The sequence below is a fragment of the Tamandua tetradactyla genome, chromosome 11 (assembly GCF_023851605.1).
Source record: "Tamandua tetradactyla isolate mTamTet1 chromosome 11, mTamTet1.pri, whole genome shotgun sequence".
Lineage (NCBI taxonomy): Eukaryota > Metazoa > Chordata > Mammalia > Pilosa > Myrmecophagidae > Tamandua > Tamandua tetradactyla.
This window is the reverse complement of record NC_135337.1, coordinates 14,355,360-14,371,882: the sequence shown is the minus strand read 5'-3', so window position 1 is coordinate 14,371,882 and position 16,523 is coordinate 14,355,360. Positions and strand designations below refer to the sequence as shown.

Sequence of the window (16,523 nt, the reverse complement as noted above, 5' to 3'; positions counted from 1 at the left end):
CTGAAAAATACAGAATTTTAATTATGCTACTAAGAAAAAAAGATTATCACTGACAAAAAGTTTTAAATAAAAATTTGATGTTTATTTTTAAAATTAACAGCAAAACAGCGGTAATTAAATCAACCACAAAGCAAGTCAAACCACCTATGGCATTTCTTTTGCCATGATTTGAGATGTTATTCATATACTTTCTCTCTTGTCTATAAACAGTAGTTCTAATGTCTGTAATCTGTCTTAATCCGTGGGTACAATTATAAATGCATTTAAATAGAAGTAACCAGAATGTGTTTGAATCAATTCTTACATTGAATCATGAACGTACTCCCTTTTTACATATTTCCTTCTAGTCCATATCCAGATCTAGATGAATTTTTTATTATTTGCTCTTCTGTGACTTCTTCCCCCCTTTTTTTTAACACCTAACATTGACTTAACATTTTCTATACTCCTTCAGAATCTTTGGAATTCCATTTTTAATTGCTTTAAAAGTACCTTAATGTGGCAGAAAGATTTTGATAGCATAGTAGATTATAAAATAAAATAAATGTTCCTCCCAACACACCCCCTAGCCTCCCTCTTCAGGGACAACTGTTAGAGTCCTCTTATATCCTAGAAATTTTCTGTGCAATACAGGCATGTGTAGAATCATGTATTTGTTTGTTTGATTTGTCACTTATCTTTGTTTTATGCCTTTTTTCATTCTGGTTGCTTCCTCTAAGTTTATTTTGTTGAGCAAAAATTTTGGATATTTGCATAGTCATTTATTCATTTATAAGTATTTATTGAGTACCTACCCTGTGCTGCGCACTATTCTAGGTGCATAGTCTTTGACCTCCTGGAATTCACAGTCCAGTGGGAGAAGATAAGAATACAAGTACTTAGTATGAAAAAATTTTATGGGAGAAGAGGGGAAGAAGGAATTACTTCCTCATTGGAGTAAATCAGGGAAGACTCTGAAGAGGTGACAATAGTCCTTGGAAGGTAGTAGGATTTTGCCACACAGAGGGAAAACCTGAGCCAAGGCATCAAGGTAACAAAGTATGTAATTGTCTATGGAAGAGGGAACAGTTACTTTTGATTGAGTACAGGGTATTTGTTGCAAGGCCAAAGGTGCGTTTGTATACTGACTTGTGGGCTGTTGCTAATGGTTTGGCTGGCTGGCCAGACACTTGGAAAGACCATAATTGGAAAACTGGTGACAAAGGGGTCTGGGGAAAAAGTATGTGGCCTTTCTGAGTGGGCTAAAATCATGAACATATTTGTGTCCCATGTGAATGCGCACCAGAGGGTGACTTCAGCAGAGGAAGGTTTTAATAATCCAGTGGATAAGATGACCCGTTCTTTGGATACCAGTCAGCCTCTTTCCCCTGCAACTCCTGTCATTGCCCGATGGTCTCATGAACAAAGTGGTCTTGGTGGTAGGGATGGAGGTTATGCATGGGCTCAGCAACATGGACTTCCACTCACCAAGGCTGACTTGGCTATAGCCACTGCTGAGGCCCAGTCTGCCAGCAGCAGAGACCCACACTCAGCCCCTGATACGGCACCATTCCCCGAGGTGACCAACCAGCTATATGGTGGCAGGTTGATTATACTGGACTACTCCCTTCATGGAAGGGGCAGCAATTTGTTCTAACCAGAATAGAGACATACTCGGGATATGAGTTTGCTTTCCCTGCATGCAATGCTTCTGCCAAAACTACCATCTGTGGGCTCACAGAATGCCTTATCCATCATCATGGTATTCCACACAGCAAATGAAGTGCAGGAATGGGCACATGCTCATAGAATTCTCTGGTCTTACCGCCATCCAGGAGCAGGTGGATTGATAGAACGATGGAATGGCCTTTTGAAAACTCAATCATGGTACCAACTAGGTGGCAGTACCTTGAAGGGCTGGGGTAATGTTCCTCAGGAAGCTGTTTATGCTCTGAATCAGCATCTGCTATATGGTGCTGTTTTTCCCATAGCCAGGATCCATGGGTCCAGGAACCAAGGGGTGGAAATGGGAGTGGTACCACTCACTATTACCCCTAGTGATCCACTAGGAAAATTTTTGCTTCCTCTCCCTGTGACGCTGAGCTCTGCTGGTCTACAGGTTTTAGTTCCAAAAGAGGAAGTGCTTCCACCAGGAGAAATAGCAGTGATTCCATTGAACTGGAATCTAAGACTGCCACCTGGTCACTTTGGGCTACTCATGCCCCTGGATCAACAAGCCCAGAAGGGGATTACATTATTTATTGGCTGGGGTGATTGACCCTGACTATCAGGGGCCAATAGTACTGCAACTACACAATGGAGGTAAAGAGTTTCCTTGGAATATAGGAGATCCCCTAGGGCGTCTTTTAGTACTACCATGTCCTGTGATTAAAATCGATGGAAAACTGCAACAACCCAATCCAGGCAGGACTACCCATGGCTCTGAAACTTCAGGAATGAAGCTTTGTGTCACCCCACCAGGCAAAGAACCACGACTAGCTGAAGTGCTTGCTTAGGGTAAAGGGAACTTGGAATGGGTAGTGGAAGAAGGTAGTGATAAATATGAACTACAACCATGTGATCAGTTACAGAAACGAGGACTGTAATGCTGTTTTGTTCATGTTATACTATTTAAGTTGTAAGACATCAAGTTTAAGAATGAATATTACCCAAGAATTTGTACCCTATTCTGGAGAGATTTAATGTCTTTCCAGTTATATGCAGGACAGTTGAATATTGTTAGGTGAAAGAAAAAATGTGTGTTTTATTGTTTTTATTTAGAAATTAGGTATGGTTTAAGGTGATATGTATAGTTGCCAAGTTGACAAGGGGTGGACTGTCATGTGTTCATGTGTCATCTTGGCCAAGTTGTGGTACCTGTTTGTCTGGTTGGGCAAATGCTGGCCTGTCTGTTGCAATGAGGACAGTTCATAGAATTAAATCATAATCACATCAGCTGCATCCATTTGTAATGATTCCATTTGTAATCAGCCAAGGGGTGTGTCTTCTGCAATGAGTGATGCTTAATCTAATCACTGGAAGTCTTTTAGGGAGGCTTCAGAAGAGACAGGCACTCTTCCTGTTTCGGCTGGCGATCATCTCCTGTGGATTTCGTCCAGAACCTCCATCGGAATCGTTGGCTTCACAGCCTGCCCTGAGGGTTTTGGACTGTGTTCCCATGGTTACATGAGACACTTTTATAAATTTTATATTTGCTAGTGTTTCCTTTTTTTTCTGTTTCTCTAGAGAACCCTAAGTAATACACTCTCTAAGGATCTTCAGATTCGAAGGTAGCACTATCCAGTAGAAATGCAATGTGAGCCACAAATGTAATTTAAAATTTTCTAGTTATTACATTTAAAAAAAAAAGTAAAAAGAAAAGAGCAAGTAAAGAAATAATGACAGTTAAATGCAAAACACCATCCTGGATGGTATTTAAGAAGGGAGGATAAAAGGCTCAAAAAAATATTGGAACATATGAAAAAACTGGAATATAAAATGTTAACTGTATATCAGTGTTAAATTTCTTGAACTTGATAAATGTACTTAAGATGGTTATATAAGTGAATGTCCTTGTTGTTAGGAAATGGTAAAAGTAAGTGTTCTAGGAGCATGATATATACAACCTATATTCATTTGTTCAGCTGTATTGATGAATAGATGGATGTGTGGATAGATAGTATGATATGACTAATGTGGGAAAATGTTACAGTTGGTGGATCTGAGGGATCTGGGGGGATAGGATTATGTTGGTGTTCTCTGTATGGGGTATTATTTTTGTAACTGTTCTGTAAATTTGAAAGTATTTCAAAATGAAAAGTTTATATTTAAAGAAAAAAGTAAAAAGAAACAGGTGAGATTAATTTTAATAATATTTTCTTTTACCCAATATGTATAAATGCTATCATTTAAACATGTGTATGATATAAAAATTAATAAAATGGTTTATATTCCTTTTTGTTATAGTGTCTTCAGAATCTTGGGTGTATTCTGTATTTGTAGCACATCTCAGTTCAGACTAGTCACATGTCAAGTATCTGATTAGTGCTAATTACTACCATATTGGAGGGTGTAGTTCTAAGATTTAAAGACTAAAGTGGGTTCTGCTTAGGAAGCTATTCTTCAATCTGCCCCATCATAAATTCCATGTGCATTCGGTTCTTAAGAGAAAGACACAAATACATCCAATAAAAACAAGCAAAATGACTTCAGTTTTCAGCTTATTTGAGAAGTGTGAGAATGAAGCCAGTTGAAAAGGGTAGTAACGTAATATTTCAGTTTCTGAGCTCTCTATGAGAAGATCCTTCATCTTTGCCTGTAGGGTACTAGAAGCCAATGCATTAGGCTTAAATTATGGATAAATACTCCAGACATTTACTATTTATTATGTAACATTATGATCCTCCTAGGAAACAAAATATAACCACCTTAACTAATACTTTTTAATACTTCCAGACCTTCTCAACTACAATAAACCTTCCTGTGCATTGTGATTTAATTCTGATTAGTAACCCTTATTAATTATACCTTCTACTAGGTGATCTCATTTTTTAACATGAAACCAAAAATTTGACATTAAATTTCCCAAAGTATTAAGACAAATATAATTAAGAAATTGAAAAGTTTAAATGAATTATATAAGCATCTCATCGTCAGGAATTAATGGAAGTCAAGAGTTAGTATAATTTGCATTTTAAATGTAGTTTATCTTATGTGTTACAAACTATTACTACAGTTTTAAAAAGTAATTGAAAATTAGTAAACCATATTAAATGTACAAAACTTTCTTGTTATAAAATGAGATAGGTGTATTCTATTTAATACATAAGGAAAGATGTTTTTGTAAATTAGTGAATTGATTTTTAAAATATGTTTAGATTAATTTTGAAAATTATTGCATGGAACATATCTGTTTTGTTTATTAATTATAAGTCAAGATTAAATGGTTATATATCCTAATGCTATAATATATATTATTGAAAGTCTTAATATAGTAAATCAGGATGAGACATATTTATCCAGATTTGATTGTCAGATGCAATTTAGCAATGAAGTAGTTAGGGATTTTCTTTGTTGTGTTATGGGTTTTCTGCTTTTATTTTCATCCTGTTTACTTCAGATTTAAGTAGAATAGGAAAAATTAAATCAGATAATACTTTCAGTAGTATTTTCCAGATATGTTTATATACTTAAATATATTATCCATTTTAACAGTGCTCTCATTCTTACATATTGTAGCTTAAATGTACCATATAGATTAAGTATTAAAAAGAATGGATTTTTATTAACAAATATAAATATATATGCTTTTTGTATAGTTTACAGATTAGCACATTGGACGGTTCCCCGGATATTTTGGGCTTTTTTAAGTAGTTACTCTGTTGATTTAGATTCTTTTTTTTTCCCCCAGAGATAAAAGCAACAGTGTTTGAAGACTGCAAGAAAGAAGGAGAATGGAAGGTAGAATTTGGATATTTTGCCGTTATATTGAGTACAATATATTGTCTTTATGATACATCTGTAAGAGTATAGTCTCTTGAACCATATTTCTTGGCTTCATAACCTAGCTTCATCACTTAATAGCTGTAACTCCTTGATAAAGGAGTTCTGATTTCAAAGTAGAAATATTTTTATTTGCTTACTTAGGTAATGGAATGGAAAGATAATACCGTGTGTGCGTGTGTGTGTGTGTATGTGTATGTATATATATATATATGTAGAAAGAGAGAGAGAATAAATCTCTGGGTCATGTAAAATAAAAGTTAATTTGAGATTATTCGACGTACCATCCTGATATTTTAATTTTATGTTATAGAATGTTTATAAGTTTGAGAATAAAGAAGATTTCTAAGTTTAATGAACAAAATTCTGTCTTTTGTAAATTCTTGGTAATCAGTTGTTCATTCTATTTCTTCATTTGTATTTTTTAAGATAATGCTTTTAGATGAATTTACCACCAAGCTTTTGGCTGCGTGTTGCAAAATGTCAGATCTTCTAGCAGAGGGTATAACTGGTAAGTGTTTCTAATACTTATGAAAACTTTGTTGTTGTGATTGGGAAGATTTTAAGTACTAAAAAATTTTAGTTAGTAATTGGGTTTCTGAGGAGGTTATGTTTTATTTTTTTATATCTCTAATATAATAATTAGATTTGACATTTTTCTTTTCTCTGTGAATCTTCAGAATCATCTCTGTAAATCAGTATTTTTCTTCACTGAGACATTATCAAATGCACCTGCCAAAACTAAGTCAGTTGCCTTTTTGAAGTTCTTTAAATTTCTTATTCTTTCATATTTGTTACACAAATTCAACAATATCCTCCCTTACATGTCAGATTAATGTTAATTGTGTTTAGCTCTTTGCCAACAAAACTCTTGAAAATGGTTCTGTTTGTTGCTCCATTGGTTTTTTTTTTTTTTTTTTTTTTTTTTTTTTTTAAAGGAAAGACAGAGAGAAGGAAGGAAGGATAGAAGGAAGGAAGAGAGGAAGAAAGGGAAACATCTTTTAAACATTTTCTTGTTTTATTGTATTTTGTTTCTCCGTTTTCGTTACATGGGCTGGGGCCGGGAATCGAACCGAGGTCCTCCGGCGTAGCAGGCAAGCACTTTGCCCGCTGAGCCACCGCGGCCCGCCCCGCTCCATTGGTTTTTAAAAAATGTTTAGCTTTAAATAGTTTGGCAGTTTAGAATTAGTATTATATTCATTGTGTTTTATATTAGGTTATTTAATAAACTTCTAATTTCAACAGTAAGATAATTAAATTCTAATGACATTTTATTGTTGAAAGAATACTTAATATAAATATTAATATGCAATTTTAAAAATGAGTTATTTCATAATTTACTTAAATAATATTGTAGTAGTTAAGAGCTTGGACTCTGGAGTCCGCTGGATACATGTCTAGTGAGTTACTCTACAGTGCATTGTGAAAAAACAGCCTCAGGCACAACAGAGATTCTTGATAAATGACAACTGTATTATTTACACAACACAAGGGTCCAAAAGATCAGGGGAAGAGGTTCCATTGTGGCCAGTCCCCTGGGAAGACCAACTGCTTGGTTTAGGGTCGGTGGATAGCAGCTCCACATGTCCCACTTCACATCATAGAGGAGGGACAAATTTGTGTTACCCAAGAATTAGGTATTTATACCCCAGGGAGGGGGGCCTTGCCACTGAGCAAAAAGCATGTTTCAGGTGACCTTCGGGGATAGTCCTTGCTCTGATAAAGCAGCTAGAGCTCCTTGTTGGGTTTTGGGTTCATAGTATGGTCAGACCATTCCATTAAATCTAGTCTCTCAGGGACTGTGAATGGAAACATATTGAAACATCTGCACACACAAAAAAGGGGGCAGGTGAGGCCTGGGAGATGGCAACTAAATCTGTCCATGACTTCCCCAGCAATGCAAGCTGGAATATCCTGCTTGTTCTACTTTGTAACTGTGTAACTTTAGACAAATTAGTTCTTTAAACCTTAGTTTCCTCATTTGTAAAATACTTATCTTTTAGGTTTATTATGAGATTTAATAATATAATTCATGTAAAGTGCTTAGCCTTGTATCTGATAATTATATTAGCTATTATTACAGTAGTATATGTTTTAAAAGAAATACATATGTTAATTTTTAATGTGTTTTCTTGTTGATTGTCTATGCTGGTACCTGACTATGCAATAGCTGCTTTTAGCTTTCTGTCTCATGACGAGGATGCTTTATATATTTAACTGAAATACATTTTCAGGATATGTTTTTCAGGATGTTTGAATTATCAGATGAAGACAGTGTTAAACCCACTATATGTAACTGTATTTCCTTGTTTTATATAAATGCAAAATATAGTAAAGTTTATTTAAAATTATTTAAAGCATATACATCTGTGCTTATATAAATAACTTTTGTTTTGTTAGTTGTGGAGAATATTTATAAGAATCGTGAACCTGTCAGACAAATGAAAGCTCTTTATTTTATTTCTCCAACAACGAAGGTGAGCATTTGGGGTCTTTAAAAACTGTATTCTTCAATATTTTCATTATTGTCATGGTTTTCTAAAGAAAACAGTGAAGTAGTAAAATAATCCTTTATTAGAAAAATATTTCTGTGAACTAGTTTGTTTAGGGAAGTTTTTATCTGTGTTAGAAATTGTTTTATTTGTATTTTTCCCAAAGAAAATGTATAAATGAATTTCTCCCTTTCCCACATATGAGAGCAGAACTTAATGGTATAAAATGGTAGAGTTTCTGTTAATAGTATGTTTTTCATGCACGTGTTATGTGTATTATTATTTTTAATGTTAAAGGGATTTCTTCTGTTTATAATCTAACAGTATGATATAATGCATTCTTTCAGCCAAACCTTTAAGAAGCTAACAGAGTATCAGATTCCTTTCTTAAGTACAGTATCTGAGAATGCATTTCTCTACACCTCCTTTGGCTTACTCCTACCTAGATTGTTAAATTGGCAGTTCCTGGTTTCATTTCAATTCTAACTCTAGCAGACAGTAGGAAAAATATGTAGTTACTATTTAGTCTTTACATTTTGGCTACTGATGCCAAGAGTGGATTTTAATTTTTTTTTGGGGGGGGGTGGTGGGTGCATGGTCTGAGAATCAAACCCAGGTCTCCTGTGTGGAAGACAAGCATTCTACCACTGAACCAGCCATGCACCAGATTTTAATAGCATTTTATATCTAATCTATGATATAATTCCATAAGAGACAATTCATTATTGGAAATTGAAAATTAAAATCCCCATTTTTCATCTAGCAAATTGACAGAAATTTTAAAAATCTGTCTACCTATGTCCATCTATTTGTCTAGCTAGCACTAAATTCTAGCCATTACTGGGTAATAGAGCAGAAACTGCCGTATACAACTAGTGGAAGTATAGATAGATACAGCCTTTGGGAAAATAATTTGCATTCTTTATCACAAACCTTAAAAATGTTTAGCATCTTAGGGTGTGCAATGGTGACTCAGTGGCAGAGTTCTCACCTGCCATTCTAGAGATCCAGGTTCGATTCCCGGTGCCTGACCATGTTAAAAAAAACAAAAAAGGTTAACATCTTAAAGTTTATCATCAAGAAATGAATAAATTGTCAAATTAAGTTCCTAGTAATAAAAAAACAGAATTCACAATAATGATTTGAAAGACCATATGCTCGTTAATAATAAGGTTTCTAGAATTTGTTTTTAATTTATAATATATTTTTAATTTTGGTAAAATACACGTAACATAAAAATCATTTTTAAGTGGATGATTCTTTTACATTAAGTACACTGACAATACTGTATGACTTTTACACGTATCCATTTCCGGATTATTTTTGTCATTCCAAACCAAAACTCATTGTCTCCCTAATTCCCCCTTCCTCCCACCACTGGTAATCACTATTCTGCTTTCATGCTCTATGAATATGCCTATTCTAAGTGTTTTATATATAAGAAATCATACAATATTTATTCTTTTTGTGTCTGACTTCATTCAGCATGATGTCTTCAAAGTTCATGTTGTATGTAGCATATACCAGCACTTCATGTCTTTATGGTTGAATAATGTTCCATTGTATGATGTTTTAGTTTCCTAGATGCTAAAACAAAAACTGTACAGTTTAAACAATAGGGATTTATTGGCTCACAGTTTTAGAGGCTAGGAGGAGTCCAAAATCGAGGTGTTGGCAAGGCAATGCTTTCTCCCCAAAGACTGTGATGTTCTTGTACTGGCTGCAGGTGATCTTTGGTCCTTGGCTTTTCCATTACATGGCAATGCATATAGCAGCATATTCTCTTTTTCCTTCCAGGTTCAGTTGACTATCGGCTGTTCCTTGTAGTTTCTCTCTCTATCTAACTTTTACTCTGCTTATAAAGGACTCTAATAATCCTGATTAAAGCCTAGCCTGACTCATTTGGACCATATCCTAATTAATGTAACACCTTAAAGAGCTCATGTTTACAAATGGTCAACACCCAGCCATCAGAAAGCAGACCAAGAACATGGCAACAGTTTGATCCATCGCATATAGATATATATCTATAATAAGTTTTCTGAGGAATCACCGAACTATTTTCCGTAATGGCTGCACTATTTTGCATTCCTTCCAACAGTGTACAAAGTTCCAAGTTCTCTGCATCCTTACCAACTCGTGTTATTTTCAGGTTTTTAAAAATAATAGCCATCCTGGTGGTTGTGAAATAGTATCTCATTATAACTTTAATTTGCATTTTCCTAATGGCTAATGATATGTTGAGCATCTTTTCATATACTTATTGGCCATTTGAACTGTCTATTCAAATCCTTGGCCATAGTTCTTTATATGTATTTTGAATATTAAACTGTTATCTAAAATATGGTTTCCAAGTAATTTTGTCCAGTTCCAGTGGTTGTCTTTTCACTTTCTTGATAATTGCCTTTGATACACATGAGGTTTCAATTTTGATGTTTATTTTATTATTTTTTTCTTTTGTTGCTTATGCTTTTGGTGTAATATCTAAAATTCCAATTCCTACTACAAGGTCCTAGAGGTATTTCTCTATTTTTTTAAAAGAGTTTTATAATATTTGCTCTTATATTCAGTGGTTGATCCATTTTGAATTAATTTTTGTATATGGTGCATTAGAGACCCACATTTATTCTTTTGCATATGATTTTCAGTTGTCCCAGCACTATTTATTGAAGAGGCTGTTCTTTCTTCATTGAGTAGACTTGGCACCTTTGTTGAAAATCAGCTGGCGGTGTGGATTTATCTCTGGATTCTCAATTCTACTCCATTGGTCTATATGTCTGTCCTTAGGCCTATTTGAATTCTATAGCCTTGTAGTAAGTTTTAAAATCAGGAAGTGTGAATTCTCTACCTTTGTTCTTCTTTTTCAAGATTATTTTGTCAATTTAGGGCCCCTTGCAGTTCCATATGAATTTGGTGATCACCTTTTCCATTTCTACAAAATAGACTGCTGGTATTTTGGTAAGGATTGCAGTGAATTTGCAGATTGCTTTAGGCAGTATTAACATTTTTTTGTGTGTGTGTGCATATACCCTTTGAAGCTCCTTTATTTTTCTTAATACATAAAAAAGTAATCTTTTCTGCTCACAGAAAAATTAAAGGTTTGAGGTCAGCAAAAAGAATACTTGCAGCAACTACTGTTCCAAGTTAAATACATATGTATACATACACACACACATATTATTATTATTATTTTTAAAGTATTAATTATCATCTGTTTTCAGCACCTTGCAATAATGACATTCCTTTGTTCTTCCTCATGCAAAACATTTTTAAAATTTGTACATTGTACATTTCACTATTATTATACACTCTAGGCATTCCTAGATTATACCATCTCGATCTTTACCATCTATCTGTCTTTCTGATTTCATTTATGTCCCCAGCCCTCCTCCCTCTATCATTCTTACATGCAGCTTCATTCAGTGTTTTAACATAATTACATTACAGTTAGGTAGTATTGTGCTGTCCATTTCTGAGTTTTTATATTCAGTCCTGTTGCATAATCTGTATCCCTTCAGTTCCAATTACCCAATATCTCACCCTATTTCTATCTCCTGATGGTCTCTGTTACCAATGAAATATTCCAAGTTTATTCACTAATGTCAGTTCATATCAGTGAGACAATACAGTATTTGTCCTTTTGTTACTGGCTAATCACACTCAGCATAATGTCCTTAAGGTCCATTCATGTTGTTACATACTTCATAGCTTTATTCTGTCTTACAGCTGCATAATATTCCATCTTATGTAAATGTCACAGTTTGTTTAGCCAACTGTCTGCTGATGGACATTTTGGCTGTTTCCATCTCTTGGTAATTGTTAATAATGCTGCTATAAACATTGGTGTGTAAATGTCCATTTGTGTCCTTTGAGTAGAGATGGTATATAGATGGGTCCTGTTTTTTAATCCGTCTGCCAGACTATATCTTTTGATTGAAGAGTTTAATCCATTAACATTCAGTGTTATTACTGCATGGGTAGTACTTTCTTCTACTATTTTGCCTTCTGGATTTTATATGTCGTGTCTAATTTTCCTTCTTTTTACCTTTACTGATAGTCTTCCTTTCTACACTCTTCTGTGCACCTCTCTCTTCTGTCTTCGTATCTGTCTCTAGTGTTCCCTTTAGTATTTCTTGCAGAGCTGGTCTCTTGGTCACAAATTCTCTCAGTGATTTTTTGTCTGAAAGTGTTTTAATTTCTCCCTTATTTTTGAAGGACAATTTTGCTGGATATAGAATTCTTGGTTGGCAGTTTTTCTCTTTTAATAATTTAAATATATTATCCCACTGTCTTCTTGCCTCCGTGGTTTCTGCTGAGAGATCTGCTCATAGTCTTATTGGGCTTCCCTTGTATGTGATGGATTGCTTTTCTCTTGCTGCTTTCAAGATCCTCTCTTTCTCTTTGACCTCTGACATTCTGATTATTAAATGTCTTGGAGTATGTCTATTTGGATCTATTCTCTTTGGGGTACACTGCAATTCTTGGATCTGTAATTTTAAGTCTTTCATAAGAGTTGGGAAATTTTCAGTGATAATTTCCTCCATTAGTCTTTCTCCTCCTTTTCCCTTCTCTTCTTCTTCTGGGATACCCACAACACGTATATTCGTGCACTTCATATTGTCTTTCAGTTCCCTGAGTCCCTGCTCATATTTTTCCATTTTTTTTCCTATAGTTTCTGTTTCTTGTCGGATTTCAGATGTTCCGTCCTCCAGTTTTGAAATCCTATGTTCTGTGTCTCGAAATCTACCATTGTAGGTTTCCATTGTTTTTTTCATCTCTTCTACTGTGTCTTTTATTCCCATAAGTTCTGTGATTTGTTTTTTCAGACTTTCAGTTTCTTCTTTTTGTTCTTTCCTTGCCTTCTTTATATCCTCCCTCAATTCATTGATTTGGTTTTTGATGAGGTTTTCCATGTCTGTTCGTACATTCTGAATTAATTGTTTCAGCTCCTGTATGTCATTTGAATTGTTGGTTTGTTCCTTTGGGCCATTTCTTCAATTTTCCTAGTGTGATTTGTTATTTTTTGCTGGCTTCTAGGCATTTAATTACCTTAATTAGTTTATTCTGGAGATTGCTTTCAACTCTTTTATCTAGGGTTTTCTTGCTGGATGAATTTGTTGTCTGTCTGTTCTTTGACATTCAGTTCAGCTTTATCTGGACCTTTAGCTTAAGTTTTGTTTAACAGAGGAGAATTTTTCAGTTCTTGTTTTCTTGTTTCTTGCCCTGCTGTGTGGTGCCTTCCCCCACACACACACTTAGGAGGGTCTACTTAGATATTATAGACCCCAGCCAGATTTTCCCAGACCGAACTGGACTCTTATCTGGAGGAAAGAGTCACCTACGTCGGTTTTCCCTGAGGGTGAGACCCAGCAGGTTGAAAGACTTTCCTGTGAAGTCTCTGGACTTTGTTTTTCTTATCCTGCCCTGTGTGTGGTGCTTGTCTGACTACAGGTCCCACCAGCGTAAGATGATGTGGTACCTTTAACTTTGGCAGACTCTCCCTGCTGGGGGCGTGGTGGAGACAGAGGAGAGGTTGTAGGCTGGTTTTAATGGCTTCAAATTACCAAGCCCTGGGGTCTGAAATCCTTGATGGAGGGATTCCTCCTGAGTTGGGCTTCACCCCTCCCCTGGGGAAGGCACAAGCTCCAGATAAGCCCCCAAAAGAGCTCACTTCTGCCTATGCCTGGGGCAGTTGCAGCCTGAAAAGTCCTGCCACTATATCCAGAGGCAGTCAAGCCTTTGTAGATACACAGCCACAGAAACCTCTGTTTCCTTCTTTTTTTTTTTCCCCCTTTTTCTGTCAGTCCTGCCCCCTTGGCGCTGGGGCAAAAATGAGCAACCTCCGCTTTGATCAGGTTCACCTAAGCTGGGGGCCTATTTTTAGTAGTCAGAATTTGTTAATTAGTTCCACAATTGGCATTTGATTGTGCCCAGTCCCTGCTGCTGGTAAAGTCCTTTCCTTTCCCCTCTGGGAAGCTGTCTGTGGGGGAGGGGCACCCGCCGCCGCAGCTTTGGAAACTCACGGTTCTGGGGGGTGCTCGCAGCCGGTCCAGCTGGTCCAGACTGGGGTACGCTGTGTGTCTGGTCACTATCGTGGCTCCGGGAGCTGTTCTGTACTGTTTCTGGTTATTTAGTAGTTGTTCTGGGGGACGAACTAAAACACGCACGTTGTTAAGCTGCCATCTTGACCCGGAACTCTCCCAGTATTAACATTTTAACAATATTTAGTTTTCCAATCTATGAACGTGGTTTGTCTTTCTATTCATGTAGGTCTTTAATTTCTTTCAGCAATGTTTTATCGTTTTCAGTATAGAGTCTTTCACCTCCTTGGTTAAGTTTATTCCTAGATCTTTTGTTCTTTTTTTGCATTCTATCAAATCCCTATTCATTAATAATACAGGATGAGTGATCTCATGAGAAAGACGCTATGTTAGACATTTTGAGAGAGACAAAGATGATACAGCTCTTGCTACAGAAAAGGTTATGATCTTGGGAGGATGGCTTGTACAATAGTCTCCCCAAAACAGTTGAGAATGCATAACTATAAATGTGCCTTGTAAGTAGTATAGGCACAAATGGTTAAAAGAATTTAGAGAATGGAGGTATCACTGCTTCTAAAGTTGTGGGGAAAGCAACTTAAATTGAACCTGGAGAAAAGTCTGATGCTGGTATTCAGTTGGTGTGTTCTGGATGTCCATACCAGTATTAAATACTGAAATATTTTGGTGCCATTTGGTAAATAGTTGCAGTCTTCTCCTAGCCCCACCCCAGTGACTTCACTGTCCTAGTCAGACCTGCCCCATCACCAGAAACTACCAAACACCCACTCTTCTCTCCCTTGACCTCCCTTGACCTCCCTAGGATCTAGCAATTGAAAGATTAATGCCAGGGACAGCAAGGATTCTTTAGAACACAGTTCAAGCACTATGGGCTAGAGCAATTCTTTTGGTTCATTGGCCAAGCTGGTTGGTTGTTAACATTTTTATTTATGAAACATATCCACATACAAATACAACATTCTTACCATGTAATCATTCCATTCTTGTTATATAATCAGTAACTTACAATATCATCACATAGTTGTATATTCATCATCATGATCATTTAGAACATTTGCATCAATTCAGAAAGAGAAATAAAAAGAAAACAGAAAAAAAATTTATTCTTTTTGGTGCTCTTGTAAATGGTAGAGTTTTCTTGATTTCTTTTTCAGCTTGTTCATTACTGTTGTGTCAAAACCCAACTGACTTCTTATGTCCTGCAACTTCACTGAATTCAACACTGATCTTCTCAGTGTCTGTCATGAAAGCATATTAATTTTTGTCAAATGCCTTTTCTGTGTCAATTAATATGGTCATGTCATTTTTATCCTTCATTCTATTATTGTGGTATAGTAGATTGATTTTCTTATATTGAATTACCCTTGCATTCCTGGAAGAAATCCCACTTGGTCATGATATATAATCTTTTTAATACACTATTGGATTTGGTTTTCCAGTTTTTTGAGGGGGATATTTGCATTTATAGTCATAAGTGATATTGGTCTGCAATTGTTTTATCTCATGCTGGCCTCAGAGAATAGGTTAGTAATCCCTCCTCTTCTATTGTTTGTAAGAGTTTGAGGATTGGTGTTACATCTTTATATATGTCTGGTAGAATTTGTCAGTGAAACCATATGGTCTTTGTAGGGAAGTTTTAAATTGTTAAATTTTTTATAGGTCTGATGAGATTTTCATTTCTTGCATCAGATTAAGTAGTTTGTATGTTTCAAAGAATTTGTTCTTTTATCCAAGTTTTCTTGTTGGCAAATAATTTTTCATAGTACACACTTACAATCCTTTTTACTTCTGTAAGGTTGGTAGTAATGTTCCTAATTTCATTCCTGATTTTAGTTGTGTCCTTTCTTTTTCTTCATCAGCCTGGCTAAAATGTGTTTATTAGATCTTTTCAAAAAAACAATTTTTGGTTTTATTGATTCTATTGTTTTTCTATTCTCTGATTTATTCATCTCTGCTCTAATCCTTACTATTTCCTTCCTTCTATTCACTTTGGGTTCAGTTTGTTCTTCGTATTCTACTTGCTTTAGGTGTGCAGTTAGGTTGTTGATTTGTGATCTTTTTTTTAAAAAATATTTTTATTGACAAATCTTCACACACATACAGTCCATACATGATATACAATCAGTGGCTCACAATATCATCACATGTTATGTATTCATCACCATTATCACTTTTAGAACAGTTGCAACACTCCACAAAAAGAAATAAAAGGAAAAAAAAAAAAAAAACTCAAGCATCCCATACCCCTACTGCTCCCTGTCATTGACCACTGGTATTTCCATCTACCCAATTTATTTTACGCCTTATCCCCCTTATTATTTATTTATTTTTATCCATATTTTTACGCATCTGTCCATACCCTGGATAAAAGGAGCATCAGACTCAAGGTTTCACAGTTACACAGGGTTTGTGATCTTTTTTTTTTTTTTTTTTTTTTTTTTTTTTTTTTTTTTTTTAGAGAGAAGGAAGGAAGGATAGAAGGAAGGAAGGA

The 16,523-nt window shown here is 35.5% G+C and overlaps 1 protein-coding gene across 3 annotated transcripts in view; it reads left to right on the top strand.

Moving 5' to 3' along the window:
* Positions 1-16,523, top strand: part of STXBP3 (syntaxin binding protein 3) — a 128,945-nt gene that overhangs the window by 3,654 nt on the left and 108,768 nt on the right. For all 3 annotated transcript variants that reach the window (XM_077120049.1, XM_077120048.1, XM_077120047.1), the window contains exons 2-4: positions 5,390-5,439; positions 5,911-5,992; positions 7,882-7,958. In XM_077120049.1, the coding sequence (XP_076976164.1) occupies positions 5,390-5,439; positions 5,911-5,992; positions 7,882-7,958 (209 nt within the window). The remainder of the gene's footprint in view (positions 1-5,389; positions 5,440-5,910; positions 5,993-7,881; positions 7,959-16,523) is intronic.